The 19,873-nt window shown below is 44.1% G+C and overlaps 1 protein-coding gene across 7 annotated transcripts in view; it reads right to left on the bottom strand.

Moving 5' to 3' along the window:
* hspg2 (heparan sulfate proteoglycan 2) overlaps window positions 1-19,873 on the bottom strand; it is a 350,599-nt gene that overhangs the window by 173,396 nt on the left and 157,330 nt on the right. For all 7 annotated transcript variants that reach the window (XR_008725893.1, XM_055659492.1, XM_055659493.1 and 4 more), the window contains exons 15-29: window positions 16,158-16,337; window positions 13,920-14,116; window positions 12,963-13,110; window positions 11,621-11,748; window positions 10,888-10,974; window positions 10,741-10,799; window positions 8,936-9,009; window positions 7,140-7,271; window positions 6,280-6,462; window positions 5,323-5,499; window positions 3,961-4,079; window positions 2,944-3,055; window positions 2,565-2,675; window positions 1,556-1,683; window positions 795-881 (exon numbers count right to left, since the gene is read on the bottom strand). Coding sequence is in view for 6 of the 7 variants with exons in the window: in XM_055659492.1 (XP_055515467.1) it covers window positions 795-881; window positions 1,556-1,683; window positions 2,565-2,675; window positions 2,944-3,055; window positions 3,961-4,079; window positions 5,323-5,499; window positions 6,280-6,462; window positions 7,140-7,271; window positions 8,936-9,009; window positions 10,741-10,799; window positions 10,888-10,974; window positions 11,621-11,748; window positions 12,963-13,110; window positions 13,920-14,116; window positions 16,158-16,337 (1,922 nt within the window). In the remaining variant the exon portion in view is untranslated. The remainder of the gene's footprint in view (window positions 1-794; window positions 882-1,555; window positions 1,684-2,564; window positions 2,676-2,943; window positions 3,056-3,960; window positions 4,080-5,322; window positions 5,500-6,279; window positions 6,463-7,139; window positions 7,272-8,935; window positions 9,010-10,740; window positions 10,800-10,887; window positions 10,975-11,620; window positions 11,749-12,962; window positions 13,111-13,919; window positions 14,117-16,157; window positions 16,338-19,873) is intronic.

Here is a 19,873-nt window from a genome sequence, read left to right on the forward strand (position 1 = left end):
TCTGGGAGAAGTCCTACATGAAGAAACTGCTTCCAACATACTGTAGTTCGTTTGGTGTCATATTCCTGAATGGAGTTTTATCTTTGAAGGGTTTTCAATGATGTGCTGCATTCTTTGGAGGAAGTTAGCAGTGGAAGTGGCGATGCATTGCACAGACACTCGATTGTCAATCAACCTTCCAACCTCCAAGCCAGTGTCAGACGTCCCTTGCCTGATTGGGCTAGATTTTAATGCAGGCAAATGCTGTGCAGAAACATTATCATTCTGTTACTTGAAATTTAGTTCTACTATTTCTACCAAAGAAAGCAGTCTTCAGTTGAAAATCTTAACTTACTTTAGACTGAATCTCCGAGCCAATGAGTAACAATGAGCATCTTTCGTCCTTAAAACTTCTGGTCAAAAGGACAAGAAACTCAATCAACTTGGGGGACTCACTTTGGAGTGCCACAGAAGCTAGAACTAATCAACATGGTCCCTCAATGGTGAATACTTTAATGCATTCTTGGATATTTTATGCCAAAGGCTTGTGGCATTTTGTGAGCAACATACCAACAGGCGATGCTCAACTCAGGCCAAATGTTGGTACATTTTCCTAGCCGGTGAAAAGGTCACCACATCTGATAAGATGTTGGTTCATGGAAATGACACCATTCTGGAAGTAGCTCCAAGTTTAAGATGAAAAATAATATGGACCCTCGGACTAATAACCTGTAACACTAGTTGGGAAATATCAGATTGCAACATTAAAAAAGATTTCTATTTGAGCAAATATGCAATAGTCCAATGAACAATACCTTTCACAGTTTCTGCCTCCGAATCCACTCGGGCAATTATTACAAGTTGGCTTTCCATCTGTTCCAAGGAAACACGTCTCTGTGAATCTGGGCAGAAAATAAAATGGTTACAAATGAACGCAGAGGCTTTTACCCAGCGTAGGGGAATCAAGAATCTAGAGGACAAACGTTTAAATGATTTAATGGAATAGAAAAATTTAATGGGAGCCCGAGGAACTACTGTACTGAGAGGATGGTGGGTATATGGAACAGGCTGCCATATACTCGAGGGGGTGGTTGAAGCAGGTAGAATAGCAACATTCAATGGACATTTGGACAGGTACATGGATAGGAAAGATTAGGAGGGAAATGGGCCAGATGCAGGCGGGTAGGACTTGCATAGGTGGGGCATCTTGGTCGGCATGAGCAAGTTGGGCTGAAGGGCCTGTTTCCATGCTGTGTGATTATATGTGTAAGCAAACCATTCAGGCTTTTAAAAGATTGGATTGAATAAGATCCTCTTTAACAAGTAAAACATGCTGCTGCTGGCAAAGAATTGAATGGTTAATCGAAGTTGGAGACTAAAGTGTTGAGCTCGAGAGCAGGACATTAGTGAGGCAGAGTGCAAGAGGGGAATTCACAGTCAATGTTCCATTCAGGCAATATCTTGGCATGTTTCCTCCATCTGCGTAATCCAAGTGAGCATTGAGGCAGAACAGACATTCTTTACATCGGTATTAACTGTAGAAAAGTTAGCGTTCTGTATAATAAGATACACTCACTGATTTGAGGGGGTGGTTCCTGGGCAGGGGCAAGGTTGACAGTCATCTGGCTTTCCACCCTTGGCATCACCATAGAAACCCAGCTTGCACTGCTCACACTTCTGGCCTTGGGTGTTGTGCTGGCATTTCTGGAGTTACGTAACAAGACAAACAAACTTCAATCGCAGAGGAAAACAAACCTGTCAAAGATCTGTCAAAGATTGTTTGGGTCGAAAATCATTCTGTTGGAGGTTTCTTTGACCTGAAACACCAACTCCCTTTCCCTTTCCGAGGATGGCTTGTTAAATGTTTTCAGTGTTTTCTGCTTTTGTTTTGGATTTCCAGTATCGAAGGGCCAAATGGCCTACTGCACCTAATTTCTATCTGAAGTTTTGTTGATTATCAATTAAAGTTATCATTATTCCACTGTTTTTGGCCTCAACTGTCCTCAATTTACATATTTTAATTTTTTTTGCTTGTGTTATCTTTCTTTATTTCATTGTCCCCCAACCCAAATCCTGAATACTAGCTTCAAAGCCATCTTGTTGAGTCTCATTGTCTGTAACTCGTTTTCACCTAGGCCATCTGCTTCCCCTTATCATCGTCACTTTTTTTGCATAGCGTTTATTCATTTGATCTATGTCCCTCTCTATCACCATCTATATCTCTTGTTTCCCTTTCCCCTGACTCTCAGTCTGTAGAAGGGTCTCGGCCCAAAAAGTCACCTATTCGCTGTCTGACCCGCATAGTTACTCCAGCTTTCTGTGTCTATCTTCGGTTTAAAACAGCATCCGCAGTTCCTTCCTACACATTGTTTTTAAGTAGGAACTTCAGATGCTGGAAAATCGAAGGTACACAAAAATGCTGGAAGAACTCAGCGGGTGCAGCAGCATCTATGGAGCGAAGGAAATAGGCAACGTTTCGGCCCGAAACGTTGCCTATTTCCTTCGCTCCATAGATGCTGCTGCACCCGCTGAGTTTCTCCAGCATTTTTGTGTACCTTCCTACACATTGTTTCCTGAAGACGTACCTGGCATTCTCCTGTGTCTACATCACAGTTGGAGTGGCCGTTACATTCACAGCGTTCACAGATTCCCAGGTAAAGGCCACTTGTGGTACGTGTGTACCCAAAATCACATTCCTGCACACAAGAAAGATTGTTCAAACATTCTGCGCTGTGTCTTTTGAAAATAAGCAAAGGGATTATTTTTTTGTAGGAAACGAAGCATGTAAAATTATTTCCACTGTTTTGTTTATCTGTTTGATTAAAAATTAAAATAATAATTGATCAACCTCTGTATTCTGTTTTCACGACTTTTTACAGCTCCAGTTCTCATTGATGTGGTTGTGAAATACTTTGGGATGCCCAGAAGTCATGAATAACGTTAAATAAATCCGTTCTTTAGTACCTGGCATGATGTTCCTTTGTAACCTTCAGGGCAAACACATTCCTCAACCTCAACTGCTTTTCCTTGTCCAGTGGAATGTGGGACGGCAACATCCATACGGATCTGGGAAATTCTGTGAATGAACAATGGCAATTAATCCCCAAAATGTGTAAGACATCTTCAGTTCTGGTTCACCGATACCTAGTCATAGAGTCATACAGCTCAACTTGCCCACACCGACCAACACGTCCCTTCTACACTAGTCCCACCTGTTTGGCCCGTATTCCTCTAAACTTGTCCTATCCATGTACCTGTCTAATTGTCTCTTAAACATTGCAATAGTCCCTGCCTCTTATCTATGGACAGAATTTCCATTAAATCTCCGGTTTCCATCTGGGGAGAAAATTTGTTTTCTAATATTTTGCTTAGTTTAGAGATCCAGCATGGAAACAGGCCCTTCGGCCCACGGAGATCATGCCGACCGTTGATCACCCTTTCACGCTAGTTATGTTATCCCACATTCTCATCTACTCCCTACACACTAGGGGCAATTTACAGAAGGCCAATTAACCTATAAACCCACACTTGATGCAGCAGAGAACACCCTTCTTCAGACTGACAAAGGGTCTCGACCCAAAAGGTCACCCATCTTTCTATCCAGAGATGCCGCCTGTCCCGCTGTTACTCCAGCATTTTGTGCCTATCTTCATAACTATGACATATTTAAAGGCAGGCGGTGATTGTGATCACTGTTCAAAGGTACTAAAGTAACTTGCTGGAAGGAACTGCAGATGCTGGTTTAAACCGAGGATAGACACTAAATGCTGGAGTAACTCAGCAGGATTCGCAGCATCTCTGGAGAGAAGGAATGGGTGACGTTTTGCGTCGAGACCCTTTGTCAGTCTGAAGAAGGGTCTCAACCCGAAATTTCACCCATTCCTTCTCACCAGTTGAGTTACTCCAGCATCTTGTGTCTACTGAAGTAACTTGTTGGGCACTAAGTTACAGTATCTATCCTGGGAGGTGTTTGTAGGTTACCTGCTCTCAGTTGCTCCTTCAGAATAACTCCCTCGGATCATGAAGAGGTTAATATCAGCCAAAGCCATCAGGAGGTGTTCTCTGGTGGAAGGCTGGCCATCCGCACGGCGCCATTCCGTCTGAAACATAATCAAGGTGGCTCGTGAATAACTGAAAATCAACACCAGCGACTGGTGCAAGCTTTCCTTGCAAATCAAACGTTGATGACAATGGAAAATGCAGCAGAATTATATCAATGGGCAATTTTGCTTTACGTCCTTTAACTGTGACTAAATAACAGGTTAACCAACTTCCCTTTTGAAGTCCTTGACTTATCAAACCAAAACATTTATTGTTTTTTCGCGTTAAGAGATAATGCCTGACCTGCCGAATATTTAAAGTTTCCGACATTTCAGACTGTTAGCTTTCAGTTTATATTGTGTTAGTTCTGGTTCGGGGCCTAACTGATATTTATTATGATCTTTAACCGATGAACATTTCCCTTTATAATTTCTAACAGAGACAATTCATTTTGTGACAGAGAGCATGGGGCCAGCTGTAAGAGGTCCAGTGGTTCTACAATTACATGAAGAAAGGACATTGTTCCTTTTTCTGCTCGACTATTCAGACCTCGCCCAACCACTCAGCCCTTGTGAAAGGCTACGCAAGTGGCACAAACTCCTCCCAGTGGTGCCTTGATACTCTAAGGACATGGGTTTTATCCTGACCTTTAGTGCTGTCTGTGTGGAGTTTGCACGTTCAGAGGAAGGAATGTAGGTGGAAGTGGAGGGGAAGTAGATAAAAAGCTGCAAGCCCAGGTGGGGCAAGCATGGATTTTCTAACTCTTTATCCATTGTTTGTCATTGTTAACCCATTTATTAAAATTCCTCAATAGATCCCAGTGAATCATCTGGAGCAGGTAATGTACCCAAGTCCTTCTGCAGCATTATTAGTTCCCATGGACCCTTGATACAATGATGACCATCACCATCAACTTAAATAAACAATGGAGTCTTGCCTCTACACCAGTGTAGTTTAATTTAGAGATACAGATACGGAAACAGGCCCTTCGGCCCACCGAGTCTGTGCCGACTAGCAATCCCCGTACACCAGCACTATCCTACACACCAAGGATAACTTTACAATTTTTTTTTAAACACAGCCAGTTAACCTACAAACCTGTACGTCTTTGGAATGTGGGAGGAAACCGGAGATCCCGGGGAGAAACCACGCGGTCACAGGGAGAACGTACAAACTCAGTACTGACAGCACCTATAGTCAGGATCGAAACCCGGGTCTTTGGCGCTGTAAGGCAGCAACTCTACCATTTCGCTACGGTTCCGCCTTGTACACCAGACACATTGGAATAAATCGACAACCTACTTCTTTGAAGTGAATGGTGATGGTGGTGGGTACACCGCGCTCTGGCCTCCTGGTGTAGTGCTCCAAGAAGATGTTGTTGCCTTGTAGGATGACGTCCGGTAGTCCAGTGACGACTGAGGAACCGTGGGAGAATTTCTGCAGGATGGTGTACTGCATTTTCCCTCCGTAAGAAGTAACCTACAGATATCAATTAAAGGGAAGAATGCAATTAACAATCTTTGGAAAGAAAACGCAGAAACTTTCTGAAGTAACTTGTTGGAGATTTGTACGTCCAACCACATGTTGAGCAGAATGAGCGTTTTCAACAGAACGGGAACAGAACAAACGTCATTAGTTCTCTGTAATGAAGCTATCCATTCCTTCTCTCCAGAAAAGCTGCCTGTCCTATTGAGTTACTCCAGCTTTTTGTGTCTATCTTCGGTTTAAACCAGCATCTGCAGTTCCATGCTACACGAAACACTTGCATAGTTAGCTGACATGGCAAGGGTGCAGTGATATTCAGCACAGACAATGTTCACCATTCTTTGTCCGTAGATCTTTACGCAAATCTTGAAACCATTTAGCGTTTGTCCAGGACAGCGCTTAGTTCTCTGTTTTTGTCAGTTTCCGTAACATTATGTTCTCCAGCTTTCACTTAATTCTTCAGAAGCGACATCAGCAAACAGTAAAAAAAAGTGACTTGGAAATGCCTTGACACCTTTTCTACCGGAAAGGAAGATTGTCAAAAGCACATTATGAACGAGTCAATTAAAAGCCTCTCTTATTTCTTTAAACATTCTCAAATTGTTCGACGGCAGAGAACATGGTGGTCATTCAGCCCATCCTTTCAGCGCTCGTTCTTAAGAGCATTCCAGGCAAATAAATCAGCAAATGAAATTGAGAATAAACAGGGCCACACAGCGGCAAGTCATAAAATGAATGATCAGCTTTTGTTATTGAATCAGGAGTCTCATTTACCTTGTCACCTTTAAATCTCTTGGGTAGAATCCAATAGTAGATGTCTCGAGGGATAGTGGCAAAATTCGTAAATATCAGCTCATTCGAGGCACTGATCCGAATTCCTTCAGTGATCCTATGTGTGTCTGCCATATTGGTGAACTTGTAAAGACCCCTTTCCTGTTCATCTAAAGCAGCCTGGACCTGGTCAAGAATAAGCAGCGCAATTAAGTAATGGCACAAGAAAACAACTGTGAAATTTACCTCTTAAACATATGTACAACTATAGTGTGAAGGCCTGTATAAAGTAGATGTGGAGAGGATGTTTCCACCAATCGAAGAGTGTAGGACCAGAGGCCATAGCTTCAGAATAAAAGGATTTTCCCCAGAAATGCTGCCAGACCAGCTGGGTTACTCCAGCACTTGCTGTCTCTCTTTGATATAAACCTGCATCTGCAGTTCTTTATTTCTAATTAGTTCAGTTTAGTCCATGCCGACCATCGCTCCCCCGCACACTAGCACTATCTCACGCAGACTAGGAACAATTTACAATTTTACCAAGCCAATTAACCTACAAATCTGTACGCCTTTGAAGTGTGGGAGGGAATTGAAGCCCCCAGAGGACCCGTAGTCACGATCAAACCATGACTCGTATCTGGTGTTGTAAGGCAGCAACTCTACCACTGCCACCCTGAATAAATAGACAAGTTGCTTTTCCCTGCTAAGGTGCTCCATACCCATCATCTGCCTCCTTGAAAACTGCAGCCAGCAGTGAAGTTGTGAACCAGATCAGATTTGTTTAAAAAAAATCCAAGAATCAACCTTTCGCTTGAGAAACAGGAAGCACTTCAATAAACATGCAGCACTACTTATGGACTAACCTGGTCCCGGTGCCAAGATGAACTGGCACACTCTTTGCTGTTCCCCATGCAGAAACATTTCAGGCAACCGTCCACATCGAGATTGAAGGATCCCGCTGAGCATTCAGCACAGAATCTTCCGACAACATTGGGCTGTAAAAGAGCCAACAAGGGAAGAGCTTTACAACAGCTGCGTGCAAGAGCAGGACCTGTGATTTACTACGTGTACTCAGATCCAAAACAAACGAGGCACAACAAATGAAGAACTTGACGAAGGCAAATCTTTTGACGTTACAAAATTTTAATCGTTCCAGCAGCAAGACTTGTTCAGTCAGGTCAAGAATATTATCCCTGCATTTCACCCACCCAGAATAATTGACACAATAATCGTATCATTGAGACAAATGCTGCCAAGATGTGCTGGAACTGTTCAAAACCGTAAAGTGATTTAATGGAATGAGTGGGGAGAAATTGTTCCTATCAGTAGAAGTGTCAGTAACCAGAGGACACAGGCTAAATCTACAAGGAAAAGAACAACAGGCAAAATGTGGAAACAAACAACTGCCTGAAGAAGGGTCTTGGCCCAAAACGTCACCTATTCCTTTTCTCCAGAGATGCCGTCTGACCTGGCGAGTTACTCCAGCTTTTTGTGTCTATCTTTGGTTTAAACCAGCATATGCAGTTCCTTCCTACACTGCAGATGCTGGTTTACCAAGGAAAGACAGAAAAATGCCGGAGTAACTCAGCTGATCAGGCAGCATCCCTGGAGAACATGGATAGGTGATGTTTCAGGTTTGGACCCTTCTTCAGGACAAGGAGGAGGAGAAACACTTCAAAGTAGTCATACCTCGAGGAATTTCGCAGTGGAGTAGTCAAAATGCAGAAACAAGGAACTGCAGATGATGGTTTATCAAGGAAAGATACAAAATGCTTAAGTAACTCAGCGGCTCAGACAGCATCTCTGGAGAAGATGGGCAGGTGACGTTTCAGGTTGGGATCCTTATTCAGCCCTGAAGAAGGGCCCTGACTAAAACCGTTCCCATGTTCTCCAGGGATGCTGCCTGCTATGTCGAGTTACTTCAGCATTTTGTGTCTTTCCCAGGCAAATTACGGAAGAGCTTATTTGCAGTCACAGTCATACAGCGTGGTAAGAGGCCATTTGGCCCACCATGTTCATATTGATCAGTGCGGCCCAATCCCTATTAATCCCAACGCCCAGCTCTCGGCCTGTAGTTTCTGCATGAATAATATTATCATGTGTGGGGTGCACAGTTTGAGATGGTGGTGGAGGCAGATTTAATGTCAGCCTTCGATGAGAAACAGATGTATGCTTGAAAATGAAAGTGTTGCAGGATTACAGGGAAAGTTCAGGGGAATGGAGATGTGGATGCCTCCACAAACAGCTGGGCTAATGGACTGCAGCTGCAGATGTGGCAGGGTGGCGCAGCGGTAGAGTTGCTGCCTCACAGCGCCAGAGGCCCGGGTTCGATCCTGACTACGGGTGCTGTCTGTATGGAGTTTGCACGTTCTGCCCGTGACCTGCGTGGAGCTACGGTTTCCTCCCACACTCCAAAAATGGACAGGTTTGTAGGCTATTTGGCTTGGTAAATTGGTAAATTGTCCCTAGTGTGTGTGTAGGACAGTGTAAGTGTGTGGGGATCGCGGGTTGGCGCGGACTGGATGGGCTGAAGGGCCTGTTTCCACGTTGTATCTCTAAACTAAACTAACCTAAGCTACTGTTCAATGCAATACAACCAGCACCACAGGCCAAGTTGACCAGCGGTCATCAGTCTCTCTACTCACGCATTGGAACCTACCTTACACACGCAAGATCCATCGGATGGTTTCGTAGTGTCAGTTCCTTTGCTGTCGCACGTTGTAATTTCTCCCGCTTCACAATAAAAGAAGAAACACATCCAGGATTATAACCAAGGTTGACACGAATACAAGAATTATCATGGGTAACGTTGTCCGCACCAGTTCCCATCCATTCCCTGAATATTAGTGGCAACAGCTTGATGGTTGACATTAAAGACCATGGATGCTAGAATCTAGAGCAAAATACACACTGGCTCGGAAACTCAGTAGGTCAGGCAGCGTCTGTGAAGAGAAATGGACAGCCAGTGGTTTTGGGTTGAGACCCTTCCTCTGGACTCAAGTATGTTCCTTTATACGGGAATCCCATATTGGTCCTGTCTATCACCGTTGGTGGGCCGAAGGGCCTGTTTCCGCACTGTATTTCTAAACTAAACTAAATATAAGGGAGGTTAACCCGAATAATGCCTGAATTAGAAGGGATTAAGACCAGTGAGCAGTTGGATAGATTTGGATTATTATCTCTGGATGTCAGAAAGAAGGCTTTATTGATTGGGGCATTTATTATAAGAATCACAAAGTCATACTGCAACTCCATAAGACTGGGGATGCCACATTTGGGGTATTATGTGCAGTTCCGGTCGCCCCTTTAAAGGAAGGATATGGAGGTTTTGGAAAGGGTGCAGAAGAGAGTCACTAGAATGCTGGCTGGACTAAGGGTTATTAGCTAGGAGAGGTTGGAAAAAACTTGCATTGTTTTAAGTGTAGCGCAAGAGTTTGAGGGGAGACCTGAGAGAGCTGAATAAAATGATGAGAGGCATAGATAGGATAGATAGTCAGAGCCTTTTCCCCAGGATGGAAAAATCAAATACTGGAGGACATAGCTTTAGGGTGAGAGGGGAAACATTTTAAGGAGATCTGCAGGGAATGTTATGTTTTACACAGAGGGTGGTGAGTGTCAGGAACACTCTGCTGGGGGTGATGGTGGAGGCAGATATGACAGTGGTCTAGTGGCCACTTGGCTTGTTTTTTGTGTCATTAATTATGGCATGTGTCTTTAAATTTTAGGCTGCCCGTTATATTGTGGGTGGGATTTATGACGTATTTTAGGGCGTGTTTGGAGCTAAGTTTCTTGTGCAGAAGCTTAGTTTATAGTTTAGTTTCGGACCAGCATGGAGAAGGTTTACCCTTTGACCATGTGAAGTGTAACGGAGACACGAGGAGTTTTCTAACGTTTCAAGCGATAAGCTGGAGTTCGATGAAGATTATAGTAACCAGCCGGAAGAAGTTTGGATGTACCTTATTGTTTTTCATCAACAATAAAGAATTGATTCATCAAAAGACTGTGTTTTGGAAGATTTGTCTGTGAAGAAGCTCCGAAGGTCTCTGACGGTGAGCTCGCATGCGTATAAAGACATTCCCCTTATCCATGTAGTCCATTTAGTGGCTAGAGGGAGTAATCTCTTGAACAATATAAAAATCTGCCGTTACGTGGCATTTAAGAGACGCTTGGATAGGCACATGGATATACAGGGAATGGAGGGATTGGATTACGTGCAGGCAGGTAAGGGTGTGCCTTAGCATCATGTTCAGCATAGATATTGTGGGCCAAAGAGCCTGTTCTGGCGCCGTTCTGTTCTCAAACCGAGAGTCAAGATTGTTTTTATTATCATATGTCCCGAAACGTAACAATTAAATTCTTACTTGCAGCAGCTCAACTGATATGTTCTGAGTTCTATATTCTAGGCAACCAACAATCCCACTGGTTAACTTTTGTGGAAGGCACTTGTAGCTTTCTGGAACTTACCAGTGGGCGTACATTTCCCTCCTGGTTTCATTGGGTCGCCCGTGTAGCCAGCCGCACAACTACAAAAAAAAACCACACACAGGTTACGGGAAAACCACAGCGTTGCCGTCAGGCCAGAAAATCAGACCGTAGAGGACGTGCACCTACGTTTCACAGCGTCGCCCACTGTAACCCTTACGGCAAGCATCGCAGGTGGGACGTTTGTCCGTATCCACGAAACAAGTGTCCGAAAATCTGTGGACAAACACAAGCACCGATCAGGATTTTGGTTGTGCTGAACCAACCTCAAATTTATATGTGTTGGAAGGGACTGTAGATACTGGTTTACAAAAGACAAGACACATAAAAGCTGTAAAAACTCAGCCGTTCAGTCAGCATCTCTGGTACAGTGCAGCCTGGTTGCTGTCGTTTTTGATGGAGCCTTCAGTAGATCTACCCTGCATCTGGAAGCCGTGGCTTTGTGATCCAGGCTCCAATGTTCCAGCTTCACTTGTCATTGGACACGCTGGACAAATGTGCCATAAATCAAGGGGAAAGCCAGTGTGGGAAAGGTGTGTAGGAGGAGTGGTGGGAGTAGACGTCCGGGAGAGAGATGTGAGGGGGATAAGTCGATGTGTGGGGGGAGGAGTGTGGGGTCAGGGGAGAGCGGGTGAGGGAGAGGAGGGGGTAGAGTGAGTGAGTGAGTGTGGGGAAGAGGTGTTTCTGCCTGTACCTCGCTACTATAAGCCGAACACTTGATTAACATGTGAACCGTTTTAATCTTCTCCCAAATCAACACCAAACCATGAAGTTGACACAGTCAGAAGGACTGCGTCCAAGTTCACCGAGTTTCAGTTCCAGCACTGTTGCTTTGCCAGGTCTGCAGCTGTGTAACACGCACCTCCTGCTGGAGCTAGTATGTGGGCAAGGACACGGCCTGCAGTCGCCAGAAGTCCCTCCTGTGGGGTTGCCAAAAAACCCTGCTTTGCACTTGTCACACTGTGGGCCTTCCGTGTTGTGCTGGCAGTTCTGTAAGATGCAAAGGAAATGAGTCAGCAAATGTTCGCTATCAGTGCACAGGAACGGGATTAACTGCAGAGAATTGTGGACGCAGCCCAGACCATCACACACACCAGTCTCCCTTCCATTGACTCCGTCTGCACTTCACGCTGCCTCGGCAATGCCACCAGCATAATCAAGGGCAATTCTCACCCCTGATACTCCCTCTTCTCCCCTCTTCCATCAGGCGAGAGGTACAAAGTATGAAAACACATACCTCCAGATTCAGGGACAGTTTCTTCCCAGCTGTTACCAGGCAACTGAACCATTCTAACATCAACTAGTGAGCAGTCCTGAGCCAGACCCTTTTATCTTTAATTGGACTTTACTGTATTTTATCTTGCACTAAACAGTAGTCTCTTCAACCTGTGGAAGACTCTACTGTAATATAGTCTTTCTGTTGACTGAATAGCAAGCAACAAAAAAGTTTTGCTCACTGGCCCTCGGTACACGTGACAATAAACTACTAAACTAAACTCAAAATCTGCACCAATTTTTGATGTTCCTGGATAACATCTGATTTCAACCCAGGAAGTTGTATCTCCAACTGCAGTGGTGCCTCGACACTTGTTTTGAAAGATTTGGGAAACGTCACATTTTCCCCACACTGTTCTCCACCTATTACGCTGCTGTCTATTCATTCAGTTTGTCTGGAACTTGGAAATAGTACCTGGAGGCTGGGACTGAATGGTTCTCTGGAGCTGCGACTTTAGACAGCAAGTTTAGAAGAATGAGGGGGGACCTCATTGAAACATACAGATTAGTGAAAGGCTTGGATAGAGTGGCAATGGAGAGGATGTTTCCACAATTGGGAGAGTCTAGGACACAAACTCAGAATTAAAGGATGTTCTTTTAGGAAGGAGATGAGGAGAAATGCATTTAGACAGAGGTGGAATTCTTTGCCACAGTAGGCTGTGCAAGGACAAGTGAGTGGATATTTGTAAGGCAGAGATGGACAGATTCTTGATTAGTACAGGTGTCAGAGGTTATGGGGAGAAGGCAGGAGAATGTGGTTAGGAGAGATAGATCAGCCAAGGTTGAATGGCTGAGTAAACTGGATGGGCCGAATGGCCTAATTCTACTCCTATCACTTATGACCTTATGACTCCACTCCCTGTGCCGCTGTTGCGCCATACCGCCAACAGTTGCCCTGTAATTCCAGGTGCAGCATTCAAAGTTCTTACCAGGCAGTATCCTGTAACCTTGTCGCAGGTGCTTGCATGACCATTGCAGCTGCAGCCATCACACACGCCAAGGTATTGTCCATTGAGTACACGGTTAAACCCTGAGGCACAGGTCTCGCATGAAAGACCCACGTAACTCTGAGGGCATCTGAAAGCAAAGAGCATTTTCAATACTTTTTCATGTCTTTCACGTCCAGTTACTTAAATAAGTCACACAAGCAAACATGGGCTTTCCCCTCTGCAAATCCAATGTCGCCCGATAAATAAGCATCAATCCAGATTTTCCAACAATATCTTGGTATAATGGAAGTGCAAGTGAAACAGCAAACTAAAGGTGGATGGGAAAGATGGGATCAGTCATTTATTATTAGAAATCTGCACACAATTGATATACAGGCATCTCAAGTTTTGTGCGGGAGTATTGAGCTTGAAAAGCAGTGCCTAATTCAAATAGGCCTAAATTAAACATAGAAGCAAATACGCTATCAGCAGTAAATTTGAGTGCATTGTTAAAAAAAATACCAGCACTAAAACAAGCTGTGGTATTAAAGGAACAAGCGCTTTCTTTTAAAAATGCATAAGTCTAACAGGCGTAAAATGTGAGTTGCCAGTATAGGTATTTCACATTACCACACACAAATTCAGATTCCCATTTTTGCTTAACATCCTCCCACTCTAATCCCCCCCCACCCCATATTTAATTGATAACACAAAAGATCAGAGAACTCAGCTCAGCGAATGCAGAGTTACAGGGAAAATGGGGAACAAAAGCAACCGGAAGTTCACAATTGATGGTGTTTTATGGCGACGCTTTTAAAATAATTTTCAGGAAAATTCAAAGAAACTGTTAGTTGCCGCTGGCGTAAATTAGTGCAGAAGCAGGTGGAGATGATGATGTGGTTCTGGCTGTAATGCAGTTTCTGAAGTGGCAGTGAGATACGAGGAAACCCAGTTTACCTGCACTCCTCAACAACCAGTGGTCTTCCCAGGTTTGTAACCTCCACGCTGGTGGTATCCATGACGATGTCACTGAGACCCACACTGGCCATCCTGTTGTCATACTTAGTTTGGATAAGAATGCTGTCCAGATTAGCCAATGTCATCATGAGCTCCTCACGGGTCACAGGAGTTCCTGACTCGTGCTGCCACTTCTCCTGCAGAGAGCCATGAAATGTTTAGAAACATTGCTACACAGTTTTACTCCAGCTGTTTCACTGGAGACATTAAACAGCTTGGAAACAGAAGAGAAAATGGAGGGTGGACACAAAAAGTAACTCACTGGGCCAGACTGCATCTCTGGAGAAAATAAATAGGGGATGTTTTCGGGTCAAGGAGTTTGCCATATACTTCACCTTGCCTCCTCCCCAGTCAATAAAATCAGCTGATCCCCACCCCATCACAATGACTTTCCCTTCCAAACCCCATATCCGTTTCACCCAGGAAATGATCATTTTCAGCCTCCACGGAGCTTTCTGAGTAAGTGAATTCTAGATGCTTAGGACCTTTTGTTTCAAGGAATTTCCCTTTATCTTACCAACTGCCGAGACTATTCTTTCTACTTGGACGTTCCATCCTCTAATAACCCTCCAATTCCACAGATGTGGAGATAAAGTTCCCACTAGCGGGAGAGTCTGGAACTGGAGGTCGTAGCCGCAGAATTAAAGGACGTTCTTTGGGGAAGGGAGGTGAGCAGAATTTCTTCAGTCAGAGGGTGGTGAATCTGTGGAATTCTTTGCCACAGAAGGCTATAGAGGCCATTATGGATATTTTTAAGGGAGAGATAGATAAGATTCTTAATTAGTACAGGTGTCAGAGGTTGTGGGGAGAAGGCAGGAGAATGGGGTTAGGAGAGAGATATAGATCAGCCATGATTGAATGGCAGAGAAGACTTGATGGGCCAAATGGCCTAATTATAACCATATAACCATATAACAATTACAGCGCGGAAACAGGCCATCTCGGCCCTACAAGTCCGTGCCGAACAAATTTTTTTCCCCTTAGTCCCACCTGCCTGCACTCATACCATAACCCTCCATTCCCTTCTCATCCATATGCCGAATTCCAAATTCAAATCCAAATCCAAATTCTACTCCTATTCCTTATGACCTTATGATCACTTTAATAAATCATGTGCCATCCTTCATGAAATACAGAGACACTAAAGTACGTCTCAACACAAGCTGTACAAACCACAGCTGGCCCAGGGTTTCCTCACTACTGACTCATCAGTGCAATTGTCTCTTTAAATTCCCTTTGAAAGGGCCAGGCAAGGCACTCACTTCAAAGTGAATTAGGGACAGGTAACAAAGGCAGTTCCTTCAAGAGACCTTTGCTTCTCAGGCAAGTTATCAATTGGCCATCAATGCTAATCCGGGACACCAGACTCTTTCCCTGTCCAAGTGTGCATCTAGATATACTTTCTAAATTCTGTGAGAGTGCCTGCCTCCACCACTCCTCACTCAGGCAGAAGATGAGATGGGGTAACAGTGACTGGTTTTCATCGGCCATCTTCTCCCCAAGTGGATGAGAGGAATTCTAAAAACCTTAATTAGCTGAATAACTAGACACGTCCTCAGAGAATGTCACTTCAGGAACACCAGCAGTGGAAGAGAAATTTCTCAGGGTATTTCAAAAACATGATTTGACCGGGAGATTACAGTGGCAAGTGGAATTTTTATGTTCATAACCCCTCCCCAAAGCTGCTCCCTTCCGAGCATCCGTGTTGGTAGCTGTCACAATGCCTTCACCTCCCATCCTGTGCCTGAGCTTCCTCCCACAGTAACACAACAAAACCATCGTTAAAGTAAAGCACAGGTGCAGGAGTAACACAGTGGATCAGGAAGCATCTCTGGAGGACATGAATAGATAATGTTCTGGGTCAGATTAATGGATAGGTGATGTTTTGAATTGGGGCCCTTCCTAAGATCTGGAAAAAGGGTCCTGACCCGAAATGTCACCTAGAGGGGCATCTTGGTTGGCACGAATAAGTTGGGCTGAAGGACCTGCTCCCATGCTGTACGACTCAGTAATGTTCACCAGATATGCTGCCTCAATTACTCCAGCACTTTGTGTGCTTTTTTAATTTGTAAACCAGCATCTGCAGTTCCTTGTTTCACTTTAAAACTATCGTTAAAGCTTCTCGATGGATATCGATATTGGAGTTGCCAGAAGTCAGATTGGGAATTGTCCACTTACCTCAGTGAAGATTATATCCCTCTGATTAATGACGTTGGGATAAGCAGGTCTCTTCACTTTGTAGACTAGTTTTCTCCCGTTGCCTGTTATAATTACATCAAGTTTGCCCTCGGGCTCTACCTGCCCTCTCGGCACACTGTAGCGAACCTTGTAACGCAGGTGACCACCGTAGGAATCGACCTGTTGAGAAACAGTATTTGGAAAACTGTCAGCACATTGGGATTTTGGAAACCTACATTTCCACAGGCATGAGGCGCATAATTGCTTTTTCTCTGGTTAAAGCTATGAAGTGTGAACTATTGGGGCATTGAGTATAAATAAGAGTCAGGAAGGCATGCTGCAGATTTCTAGGTCTTTGATTAAACCGCATTTGGAGCATTAATGGCAGTTCTGGTCGCCACATTACAGAAAGGATGTGGAGGGTTTGGAGAGAGTGCAGAAGAGTTTGACCTGAATCCTCTCTGGATTACAGTGTATCAGCTACAGGGAGAGGTTGGACAAACATGGATAGTTATCTCTGGAACACCAGAGGTTGAGGTGAGATCTGATAGTCGCATATGATACTATAACAGGCACAGGTTGGGTAGGCAGTCAGAATCTTTTTCCTAGGATGGAAATGTCAAAGGCAAGAGGCCACAGCCTTAAGATGAGAGGGACAAAGTTTAATGGAAATGTGTGGGGGAAGTGTTTGTTTAACATGGAGTGGTGGATGTCTGGAATGCACTATCAGGCATGGTGGGGAAGGCAAATACAATAGTAGCATTTAAAATGATTTAAGAAAGGCATGTGTGTGTGCTGTGATGTGTATCACATGCAGGCAGAGGAGATAAGTTTAACTTGGCACCATGCTCGGCATAGACATAGTGGGCCGAAGGGCCTGTTCCTCTGCTGTAACTGTTCTACATTCTATGTTCTTCAGTGGACGACCAAATATACTTTAGGAAGTTAAATTCTGGTCGGACATACAAATTAAATGTCAAGACCTGAGGAGCACCAACGCACACAGATACCACAGCGTGCAAGTTTGCAGCTCCCTGTAACTCAAGTGGATAAGGTAGTAAAGAAGGCATTTGACATACTTGCCTTCATACGCCACAGCATTGACTATGAGAGTTGGGACATCTTGTTGCAGTTGCACAAAAACATTTGTCAGACTACACTTTTTATCTGGTCATCGCACTTGCTACAAGATGAGCTCGCAATAGAGGGAGTGCAGAAGAGATTCACCACAATGTTTCAAGGAATGGAGGGCTGTTCTTATCAGAAGAGATGGGATGCACTGGGTTTAACCCCACTAGGGAGGCGAGAGGTTTACACAATTACAACGAGCATCAGTAAGGTAGATTTCAGAATCTTTTTCCAAGGGCAAAGTCCAGAACTAGAGGGTACAAGTTTATGGTGAAAGGAGGGAAATTTAAAGGGTAAGCTTTTCACACACAGAGAGGTGAATATTTGGAATGAACTGCCAAGGAGATGTTATGGGCAGCTACAATTACAATGTCTAAAAGGCACTTGGATAGATTTTTAGATGGGAAAGAAGTAGAGGGGTCTAATTCAAGCAAGTGGGATCAGCGTAGATAGGCATCACGGTCGACATGGAAGAGGTGGGCTGAAAGGGGCACATTTCTAATGATTTTATGATTAAACTATTGTACATTTTCCACTTTAAAATAAATCATTCATACATCTCCACCATGATTATGCAGCGCTCAATAAGTCAAAACATTTCTTGTTCTCATTACGCATGGCTGCATCGCCAATAATAATAGATAAATGTAATGATATATAATGTTGTAGATTCCTAAATAAATAATACACTGCCAAGACTAACGAGGACATCCACTGAGTGAGTGGGGCTTGTAAATACAGGTAGACATAACCATCGTATTTGTTTCCTGACTCAATTTCTATGTTGCCAAATAACCGAACAAGCTCCGAGGCCGAGCCATCCAGCCATGGTGTTGAGGCTGGCTTTGATCAATACCTCGTCCAACAGTGATCACCAACTATTGTCAGATCAAGATAACGATCTGACAATGGCACAGTCATGCAGCGGCACAGCAGCTGGGATATGGACCAAGCGCAGGCAGAACTAGTGTAGCTGGGATATGTTGGCCGGTGTGCGCAAGTTGGGCCGAAGGGCCTGTTTCCGCACTGTATCTCTAAATTAAAAACCTAAACTAGACAACAATAATTACCACGCTGTTTAAGGCAATGTTGCGCTTACATTATTTTAGTGTAGTTTCTGAGATACAGCATGGAAACAGGCTCTTCGGCCCATGGAATCCACGTCGACTAACAATCGCACGTACACTAGTTCTGTCCTACATTCTAGGGACAATTTACAGAAACCAATTAACCTACAAACCTGGTATCATTGGAATGTGGGAGGAACCCAGAGCATGCAGAGAAAACCCACACGGTCACAGGGTGAACCCAGGTCATAGAGTGATACAGTGTGGAACCAAGTCCACACCGACCAGGGACCCTATCCCACGCACCAGCAACAATTTACCCATATACCAAGCCAATGAACCTACAAACCGGCAATACAAAGTGTGGGAGTAAAACGAAGGTCTCGGAGAAAACCCATGCGGTCACGGGGAGAACATGGCCGGGATCTAACCCGTGTTTCCAGCGCTGCAAGTCTCCCACTCTGCCACCGTACCGCCATTGGTTGAGGAATGAACAGAGCACCGGGGAAAAAGGCCAATCACTGTTCATCAGTGGATCTGCCCGAGTTCGTACACCAGGTTAATGACTAACAGTTGTGCCAAATGCCTGTTATCCTAATCTGTAGAGTTTGTATCTCCTTCCTAAGGAAGTAGATTGGTTTGTGAGTAAAATCTGTCAATTACTTAAATAATTAAATTACTGAGATAAGTTAGTCATGCAATTTCGTGAAAAAATAATGTCAATGCATGTGATCTTTTGATTAAAGTCCTAATATCAAAGTAAGATTATCTTTATTCTGGATCAAGAATCGCAGTGTGCTGACAAGCTAAAATGAGAACCATCAGTGGTAACTTTCAAAGAAAGGAACTTTGGAACGCAACAAACCCGAATTCATCCAGTGTGAAATTTATGTAATTTGGAATGGAAATGGCAACATTTAACTACAACTTTCAAAGCCGCTCTTTATTTTGTTTGTGCTGAGCAATAGCAGTGAAACAGACTCATTGGAATTAGCCATGCACAAGTTCAGTCAGCGGATCCTGCAACACAGGAGCACCACTGAAATGTCACACCACAACATGTCAAGTCTTCCTACTGACATATATTGCCTTTCCCTGGCAGTCTAGGTTTCTGTTGTCTCCTCAGCCACTGCTCAACAAAGCAGGAAGCTTGACACACAAAATGCATGAGTAATGCATTGCGGGCCGAGACCTTTCTTCAGACAGTCTGAGGAAGCATCTCGACCCGAGACGTCAGCCATTACTTCCCTCCAGAGATGCGGCCTGTCTTGCTGAGTTACTCCAGCATTTTGTGTCCATCTTCGGTGTAACCCAGCATCTGCAGTTCCTTCCCTCACAAAGCAGGGAGCTTGTCCAGATTAAGCTTCCCATTAAGACTCGAGTCTAGTTAAACTATTAGAACAAAATTCTCACAACCCATATTGATGTGCAGTTAAACAGCTGATGATTAAGAGTGCCACCACTCTCCTGATTATACAAGTCAAACTGCAGAGGTGAAATGCATCAACAGATCATTTACAG

Source organism: Leucoraja erinacea, chromosome 30, assembly GCF_028641065.1.
Source record: "Leucoraja erinacea ecotype New England chromosome 30, Leri_hhj_1, whole genome shotgun sequence".
In the NCBI taxonomy this organism is placed as follows: Eukaryota; Metazoa; Chordata; class Chondrichthyes; order Rajiformes; family Rajidae; genus Leucoraja; species Leucoraja erinaceus.